The sequence below is a fragment of the Amblyomma mixtum genome, chromosome 3, assembly GCF_055824585.1.
Source record: "Amblyomma mixtum isolate Tamu chromosome 3, ASM5582458v1, whole genome shotgun sequence".
Classification (NCBI taxonomy): domain Eukaryota; kingdom Metazoa; phylum Arthropoda; class Arachnida; order Ixodida; family Ixodidae; genus Amblyomma; species Amblyomma mixtum.
The window spans coordinates 237,013,857-237,023,568 of record NC_143014.1 but is presented as its reverse complement, the minus strand read 5'-3'; the positions used below and the strand labels follow the sequence as shown (position 1 = coordinate 237,023,568).

At 47.1% G+C, this 9,712-nt stretch overlaps 1 protein-coding gene across 1 annotated transcript; it reads left to right on the top strand.

The window, feature by feature from the left end:
- Positions 1-1,606: 1,606 nt before the first annotated feature.
- Positions 1,607-5,493, top strand: LOC149354085 (uncharacterized). The gene is made up of 3 exons (XM_089575925.1): positions 1,607-2,641; positions 3,698-3,930; positions 5,142-5,493. The coding sequence occupies exons 1-3, from the start codon at positions 1,607-1,609 to the stop codon at positions 5,491-5,493; spliced, it is 1,620 nt and encodes a 539-aa protein (XP_089432051.1).
- Positions 5,494-9,712: the final 4,219 nt, after the last annotated feature.

The following is a 9,712-nucleotide window of genomic DNA, read 5'->3' as shown; positions in this document are numbered from 1 at the left end:
GGTGACACCAACCATTTAAACTCCAATTTGGGCTGATTTTTGTTTACAGTGTACGAAATTCTTCAAAGAAAGCTGGTCTCTTTTCTATACTCCACAGATTGGGTTTGTACAATCTATCCTCGACCCTTAAACGCGCGTATTTCGGACATCCTTTCGGTGTGTGCCAACTCTAAATCTATTCAGATTGACGACATCCTTCGAAACAGTGCAAAAGTTTTGCTTTCCCTTTTGCTCAACAAGATGACCTGATGTCCTTTCACTCTCATGTTCTCATTGCGACAGACTCCTCACAGTGCGAAGAATAATCCGGTGTCGGTATTTTCTCTCTGTTCCTCGGTTGGTGATTTTCACTCCGGCTTCCCGACAACACCTCCATTTATTTAGAAGAATTTTTAGCAGTAGACCTTGCTTCGCGCAAGTTAAACAGCCCTTTCTCTCAAATAATTATGACGAATTCATTATCCCTGTGTTCCTCCCTGACCACGACTACGGAGTCACAGGCACTCTGCTTACTCAAATTTTTGGTACCACCTCACGTGTGTTCATTACGGTTGGTTTTGGTGCCAGGGCGCAGAGGAATCAATTTAAATGAGGTTGCAAATACCTTGGCGAAGGCATATATCTCTTCAAGGCCTAGTCACTGTGCTCCTCTCGCCCTGCGCATATATTACAGTGGTTAGATTTAACAGGTGTCTGCTAAAGAAAGCATTTGCAACCTCAGCCCTTCCTCTCCCGACTACCAGCATATTTTGTTACCCTGGTGCAGAAAAGAATGGAGATCGCGCAAGCTTGAGCATTGACACGTCTACGCTGTCCTATAGTTCCATTAAACTTCTGCCTCCATAAATCTGGTCTGGCGGTCTCCTTTTTGTGCCTGCTCTCTACGCGGAACCCGCAACGAACCCTCTTTGCGGAGTAGCCAGCTAGAACACCCGTTACGACAGCTGGGTCTGAGTTGGTCTGCTGAGGTTGTTATTTTTCTTGGTGCTTCTACCGTTGGCCTCAGCAACAGGAATGGGCCCTCCACCATTTACAGCTTCTTTTTAGACACGTAACGGCTGCCATTTTAAAATCTTCCTGAATTCTACCTTCCCGTTACTCGTGTTGAAAATTAATCCCTCATGCAAACATTAAAACTCTGCACGTATAGCCTCATTCCCATTTTCAGTCGCCCATCACAGAGCAACTGATTTCTTCTTAATTTTAATCAGTCAGTCTGCATTCCTTCATTCATTTTTTTAAACGTTTTTGAGCTCCTCTAAGTCGCCGCCTGCGGCTTGGACAATCCGCAGCAGTGGCTACGTGCCAGTAAACAGTGCAAAATTATGCCTTTATGGGAAGTGTGCGAAAAAAAACACGTCCTTGAGGAGAACAACACAAAAGGTCCGAACGATTCCCCTTGGGTGTCTGTGTTTTCTTGAACACTGTTCGAGCAGTCAATCCCTGCTCTCTTTCACGAGCCAGTAGGCAACACTGTTCGAACAGTCAATCCCTGCTCTCTTTCACGAGCCAGTAGGCCAGAGGGCAAAGAAAAAGAGGAACGATAGCGCGCTGCCTTCGTTCAGGATGGGTAGGGGCCATTTTACTTGAGGCCAACCAACCAACCATGGACTACCACTACCAGAAAAATCCGCAACATCCCGAAACGCGCGCACCTCTACAGCCCGGAATGGAGAAACCATCATATTCTCCCGCCTCCTCCAAGCAGTTCTTCATCCAGGAGCCCTGCTCCCAAGAGCACAGACCGCAGCAGGCAGGTTTTCTTGGTATACGCCATGGTGCGCAAGGTCACTCCACGTACGTCGCAGGCGAGAGTAACCTCCAGCGGATGTCAGAGCTCAGCTCTTTGTCTGAAGAAGGTGAGGGGGTCGGCGTCAAAAGGGACTGTCGCGGTGGGCTGTGGCCATCGTTCCATGCGAATAGAAGTGGTAGCGCTGGCGACGAGAGTAGCGACGCATCTTGTCCGACCGACAGCACTAGCGGCAGCGGCGCTACTTCCAAAATTGAAGACCACTCTTCCACGCGCAGCATCAGCAGCGTGGCCGTTCACTGGGTTCCAGAAGAAATCAAGCGCTACTTCCGAACCGAAGGGCGCCACACTGCACGTTCCTCCTTGCCGCCTTCTGGAGCATGGACAAACTGCAAGGAGAAGCCTGCGGAGCGCCAGTTCCGCCACTTCGCCCTAGCTCGGAACGCGCTGCTCGTTGTACTGGCAGTCGCCGTGCTGCCACTGCTTGTTGGTATTGCCATCGACGTCTGCGGAGCGATGTGGAACAACCCCGGAGTGAAGAGAAGCCCACCGATGAATGTTCGGAAAAACGAGGTTCAAGCAACAGGAGTCACCGCTGGCTATCCAGCAGGATCTGTGGCGCCTGTCAGTAAGAGTGCGCCCTCAGGAGTAAAAGCCGAGGGCAATGACCTGTCCGTGCCAGTGACAGAAGCTGGCGAGGAAGAGATGGGGGTGAGCACACAATCGCCCTTTTTGCATGCACCGATACACGAAGGAGAGGAACGACTCAGTGAAGACGGGATGAGTTCTCGTGGAGGGGAAGCTTCTTCAACAAAGCCTCACGCTCAAGAAAAGATGGCAGAGGACGCGAAGCACAGACCTGGAATCTCTTCGGCGAACATGAACGTTTCCGTGAGTACAGCTTCTGTGGCTGCATGTTTTTATTGTATGCTAGCGGCTGAAATCGAGAGAACTAATTTGCTCTCCTCCGCAACACGTGAGCGATATCCTCGTCTTTGGAAGGCTAAGACTACGCTACCGGCAAAATAGTTTATGCCGTCTTACTTGCCAACTGATGTACTGTGGCCACTTAATTCTGTACGAGACCCTTTTCCTTTCTGCTTACGCGACATATGGCAACTAAGCATGTAGCACAAGTACGCGGGGCAGGTGTGAATATTACGAGGTTGCTTTACCACTAGTGATCTGCAGTCATCTGTTCAATTGTTGCTATATGGATGTCGGTTATTAACAATGAACTGAAAACTCCACGCAGTGCTAAAAAAAATGTCACTGTAATGTTTTAAGCGGCTGCTTTCACTGTTGTGTAGACCCATAATTTCAGGTCCGTTTACGCTCTGTGCTTTGTTTATTATGATATCTGCATTTTTCACAGCTAACATTGAGCAAGGACCTTTATGCGGGGTTAGTGAAAGTGCAACGCAACCATCTGCCAATTCCCCTTTCTTTTTTAAACATCAGCGGAGACAGTTTAAGGCTTTATCGTCTAAAACAAAGGAAATATCCCCATACTAATCTGTACTTGGTAGACGACAGGCTGTGATGCACGTTTCCCTGTAGCGTACAGAAGTTTAGTAATTCTTAAAGGCGAATAAAGCCTGAACACCAAGTAAATCATCAAGCAAAGCCGTCAAAACAGAAATGTCAGGACCCTTAAGAACAACATTTTCTTATTAGCTCGAAAGCGCTACTGCACAAACAAAGCTGAAAAACACGCGGTATGTGTGAAGCCTCGATATCTTACCTTCTACGAAGAGCCAGCGGCGGAGGCCTTGCTCAGATGTTACGTCAACGCGCGGAACCAGAACGCCCTCCCAGTACGTGGTTGCCGATAGCGGCTGACGATAAGATCTTGCATGCGGTTACCTTTGAGGGCGGTGTTGCCTCAAGTGCTCTCACATGTCCTACTAGGTTTAATTGCATTAAAACCATACCATTTTTCTTTAGGAACAGTCACCTTGCGGTGCGTTCGCATTCACCTACTGCCGGAGTCCAAGGCCAGAATTCTACTACAAGCACACGGTGAACGCCTGTGTGGCGGTTGCGACCGATCGCGTGGGCCTCTGCAGTCGCGGACCCAACAGGTTTGCTTCCAAGAAAGCTTGCCGGGAAGCATGCGTGGAGAAGAAAAGCCTTCCTGAGCACTGCCTGGCGGAAGCTGTCTTCGAGAAATGTGACAGGCGAGAAAATAATTTGATATTCATAACACCAATTGCCCTAACTGATTCAGTGCAACAACCGGATCGGTTGTGATTCCGTACTTGACAATGGCATTTCAACATGGTATTTCATTTAAATATCATGTGCTTGTCTTTATCGCCCACATTTACGTTCTCTATCGAGTTTGTATTCAACGATCGTCATGATTTTCGCTCCTCATCTCTCAGCTGGTGGGCGTCGCTCGTGTTGAGCGTACCACTCAACCTTTTTTCTTTGTTTTCATCCTTGCCCTTATTCTTTTTCAATATTTCCAGGATGTGAAATGAGCATTAACATATATTATTACATAGAATATTTACGCACAGCTCGACTTTACAAGGATGTCATTGTATCCGGAATATTGTGCTCGGCGCTTCTGCGCACTCTGCGCCTTATTCTAATAGGCGTTCAAAGGCTCTCTTATTTTCATCAGAGCGATCGGCTTCAAGCAACTGCTTTCCACCCAAGGATATGCGGCTTGCTTTAAAGTATCGTTGAGCATCGGGGAGTCTGCGCCCTAGCACTGGCACATAATTAAAGCCTGTGAAACGCTTTTGAAACGGGCTGAATAATGCGTACTATACGTAAAGTAAACGCTATTGAGCGTTCGTGCCGCGTACAACTCTTCAAAAGCAAGCGGTTAGTTTACAAATAATTGTTTAAAATTAGCGCTCCCACACCTTACAGCGACATCCGGTGCCAATATCTCGTGCCAGTTCCGCTTTCCATAATCGTAAGGAGCGCGTGACGTCAGCAGTAAATGGCTGTCATTCCCTCTCCAAAAGAGCCATAACCATTTTGGTAGGAGAAGCCGGCGACGGCGCGTGTGTCGCTTCCACTCTCTCCTCTATTGTCTAGGTGTTAAGGGGGGGGGGGGGGGGGGAGAGAAACGAGCGACAAAAAAAAAACAGCAGAAACAACTGAGCCGGATTGGCTGGGTGATACTTTCGTGGGCGGAGTGCGTCTTGGTTTGTAACCTGGGCTTTTTGTCGCTCGCTCCGTTGAATGAGTTCAAAGAGAAAACGTGCAGGTCGTTCTTAATTCCGATATCTCCGCTGTTGCACACGAAAGATCGAAAACTTTCGCGAGAAGATGATAAGCGATTGAATATCTATCAGTATTTCAGGTTTAATTGCCTTCGGAGGACGCTGTTGCAGTGCCTGTGTAACGTGGCAGCACTCCTTGTACGCAGGGAAGACGTCCGCGGTGACTGGTGGCACTTCGACGGCCATGCTTGCAAAGCCTGGAATTTCACGTCCGGCCTGTGCCCTTCGTACCGCAGCGACGTGTTCTCGTCCCAGCACGACTGTTTAGCCAAATGCGGAGCCAGGCATGGAAAGCTTCTGTGCCGAGCGGCCACTCCTGAAGTCTGTTACAGCGACCATCTGCAGTTTCCGTACTTCGCCCTCGCCCATCCTGATGCGCTATGCTTAAGGGTTTCGGCCGTCAACCACCTCGGCCGCCGCTGCCTGACCGGTCCCAACCGGTTTCAATCCATGGCAGCCTGCCAACAGACCTGCGTGAAAAACAATCTCCGCGTTTAGATAATATCTAGTGTAAGCGGTTAGCTGGGACAGCTGCAGCACAGAAGCTCATGGTGCATGAAACTCACTTCCAGCAAGGCTACTTGGTCTCTGTTCTGTTTTGAACAAACCAGAAACGCATTTAGACTGCACAGGTACCATCACTGGCATGAATGAGTCGAATTTTTGATCCTCTCAACCCAGCTATGCAAATACGCGTATTTGGCCTTGCTGGGGCACCAGAGTGAAATGTCTCCTCTGTACGCGAACGCGTATTCTGAGGCATTCACTGCTACTACTTACACAACTTATACAAGATCAATTATTTGTGCAGTCTCCTCCCGTACATTTCATACACCTTTATTCATAGAGTTTCAGGCTTTTAGACGTCCGTACGTGTGGCTGCATTCCTGACGTGTTTAAAGCCTGAAAAGAGGTAGGAAGACAGCGTTACTCTGTCGTTAGCTCTATGCCAGCCAACGTTGCCAGCCGCACCTTCTTGCGTCATCGTAGTGATACATGCAGTTAGGCATCATGGTCTTGCAGCCCGCTCTTTATAGGTCACTTGAAGTTCTGGGCTTTCTGTGATCGTCGAGAGGCAATATGTTAGCTCACGAAATCGTTGACGCATACAGGTCACGTCTACAGCCGCGGACAAAACAATATAGGCCACGTTTCCTCGTTCGAACTGTAGTGTCGCTTAGGGTAACGGAAATAGAAATGTTTTGCTTCTTTTATAGTTTATGGGGTTTAACGTCCCAAAGCGACTCAGGCTATGAGAGACGCCGTAGTGAACAGCTCCGCAAAATTTTCACCACCTGGGGTTTCTTTAATGTGCACTGACATCGCACAGAGCATGGTGTATAAGGGCAAAATTAGATATAAAGTAACACCTCCATTAGTTTTTGCTATGGAACGCGTCAAAATACTTTGACCGCTGAAGCGTGCCCTGTATTTTTTTGTTCGCAACTGCACATGGTTCGCTTCTGTCGATAACCAGGCATGTCCATTTCTGCTAGGAACCAACTTATAAAAAAGTTGAGGGGGCACTTCGACTCTCTAAAGTGCGTATGGCGAAAGCGTTTTCCACACCACTTTGACTGCCTCTGCGGCACTGGTGACGTCATCATTGGATGACGTCACACAGAATTAATGACTAATGACTAAGTAATGACACATTAGTAATTATTGGGTAGTTACTAATTGATGGCTAATTACTGATTAACAACTAAATACTAATTAGCTGCTAATTAATGACACTTATACTCCGTTTCATACATAGCAGTCAACGCTGCCAAAGGTACGAAAGTAGTCCGCTGCAAAAACAAGCGAAATGTATCCGTCCGCCTCGCGTCGTGGCTGAGTGGTACGAAGCGCGAGCCTGTCTGTTGATCTTAAAAGTGGCTAAGGTTTGACTCCTGACTTGGCTGTTTTGCTTTGTTTTTTTTTCTTAAAAGATTCATTAGGTAGAAACTCGAAACTGTCAAACTCTAATACCTACTTTGAAAAACACAGCGCTGTTTACTTGCTTAGAAGGGAAAAGGCAGGCATACATACGATGTAACTTGAGTCGGATGGCGTTGAGTGCAAAGCTGTCATATTTAACACTGCGAGAGCTAGATATTGTCACTCCGCTAGGTCGTTTTTGCGGTTATCTTTTTCCAGTATAGAGACCTTCTTTCTTGAACCTCGCAACTTTCCGAGGGCTCACCTCGGTCATCTCGCCCACAATTTCGAGAACGTCACGCACAGTCTTCTCCGGGAAGCGCTTCCTTACGCTAGAGTAAACGTTGACAATCACCTGCTTGCCGTCCTTCGAAATTTTCGGAGACTTCAGCTTGGAAAATAGGCGAGCATGAGATGTTTTTGAAGCCGCAGTGGCCGAATAAAACAAGCGAGTAGGAGACAGCGGTGCCATTTTCGTGGACTCAGAAACCAAAAAACGAAAGCAGACGACATCACCCGCCGGCCTAGCTGCAAAAACCTGATGCAGGAGGAGCCGGAAAAAAACCAGAAAATTAAGGCGCACTGTTTTGAAGAACATAAAAGAAAAAGCGATCTTTTTGCAAAATAAAACACTTTTATTATTATACTACAATATCGACCAACATTTACTTTAATTTTAATTTCATTGCTCTTTTCACTTTTGACGCACTACATTACGATGCGGACGAGGAGCGCGAACAGGCGCCGCAGCCTTTGCTGCGTTGACTGCTATGTATGAAACGGAGTATAAGCTTCGCCTTTACGAGTGGAACGCGACAGCGTGTTGTAGCGCTGCCAAGGAGTCCACTGAACGCCATCACCCGCTCAGCGCGATGCCTTGTTGGTTGGAAACACCTGTGATAGCAACGCTTTTTGAAGAAAGCAAATGGCGCAGTAATTCTCTGTCATCTCGGCGGACACCCGAACCGCACCGTACAGGAAGGGAGGAAGTGGGAGTGAAAGATGAAAGAGAAAGAGGGGCCTTAATGAAGAAAATGAAAATTCTATTTGAGGAAAGGAAATTACGCAGTAACTTCCTCACATATCTCGTTGGACACCCGTCATCCATTCGATGACGTCAGCTACGCTCGTCGATGAGTCACCCCAGGCGCTGGATGTAACGCCGGACGGACGGGCGAATGACATATTAAAGGCTTTCGCCTTAAAACATTTCGACGGCATACATTACACCTTGCGAACATCCCGAACTCGCCTACATTGCCGCCACGAGATTTAGAAACGGCACATTCATCAAATTCACGTTTTGCACAGGCCCGAGGGACACATTTAAGCTTTAGCAAACAAGAAATAGCTGGATGAATGCACGGCACGAGAAAAATAGTGTGGAACCCAATAGACAGGGCAGCGCGTGCGTTTACCGTACTGCGTGCGACTGTCCCTTGACTGCGTTACCGCCGTCAGAGGCAGCCACAAAAGTTAACAGCGTCGACGACAGTGACATACGTCGCCTGTTAGGGTGTGTGAAAGGAATCAACTCAAAAAGTGTTGCGAATTTACCATTCCCGAGTGAGCGCTCGGGAATAAATTGAAGCACCTTGACGCTTGCGGAACGAAAGCGGAATAATCAGCACTGCCAAAGGAATTGAGCTTAGTCGAAGTGGATCTTTTTTATTCTGCAATTTTATTAGGACTCCACTGCCCTGAAATCCAGGCATTAGGGAACAAACGATAAAGCTCGTAGGAGTTAAAAAAATCTAATTGCGAACCACCCATTAGCAGGTAAAACGAGGGAACTCGTATTCACAACACTGGAACGAAATGAATGTGCGCACTCTTTTATATCACTGGGTGCCATTTAGTGACTGCACTTGCAACTGTACAGGCTTTTTTTGTGGCAATACGTGATGTATGACCATCTTTCACTCTTCCAAATATTGCACTATTCCTGCATAGTTTCTTCTGGTAGTATTTCTATTCTTATCGTGCTCTTTTAGGGCTTTTGTCCATGGGCAGATATCAATGTATCAAAAGAAACCGCACTCATTATGAGTTAGTCCTGCTTATCGAAAGGTGTTTGGATTTCGAGTCCAGCTTTTGAAAGAGCCAAAGGAAATACGGAATGAGAGCGACAGTGGTTAATGGCAGAGTTATATTAAAGGTTAATTGGTTCATAGTCCAAAAGAAAATCAGTGCAGCCTAGAAAATTCAGCACATAGGCGGTGAAATGGGGTACTCTGAAGACGTGCGATTATGATAGAGCTTGACAATGTCACTTGACAATGGTCACATGCTTGTATTATCTATTCCAAGAAAATGAAAATGATTCAGTTCTTCATTCCTTTGAATGGAAACCGAGTGAAATTGATGGCCGCACATAAACAAATTCTTTGTAAAATTAAAAGACACGGGCGACTAAATGTGACTTTTTGAACGGCTGGAACTATATACAGGAACTAAAACAGAAGATCGCCAAGGAGGAAGAGGAGGATGTAGAAGAGGAAAGACCGGGAGGTTAACCGGAATAATAATCGGTTTGCTACCCTACACGGGGGGAAGGGGGTGAGGGGATAAAAAATGAAAGTGAAAGGAGAGTAGCGGAAAACTGAAGTCACTATGAAAAGTCAGTGTTCGTTAAAGTCACAGCCTATCGTGCAGGCCAGAAGTTCCTGTGTTCCTGGCGTTCGCAGTATCCTTGTAATCTATGTGGAGAGGAAACAAAGAAACTATCAGATAGCAGCTTGGGAATGTTGGTTATTCATTTGTGATGCAACAGCGCAAAACGACGGCAGAGGAC

Coding starts and splice junctions, on each gene's coding strand:
- LOC149354085 (XM_089575925.1), top strand. CDS start 1,607: ATGGACTACCACTACCAGAAAAATCCGCAACATCCCGAAACGCGCGCA. Junction 2,642..3,697: donor CGGCGAACATGAACGTTTCC/GTGAGTACAGCT, acceptor ATTTTTCTTTAG/GAACAGTCACCTTGCGGTGC. Junction 3,931..5,141: donor GTCTTCGAGAAATGTGACAG/GCGAGAAAATAA, acceptor CCTTGTACGCAG/GGAAGACGTCCGCGGTGACT.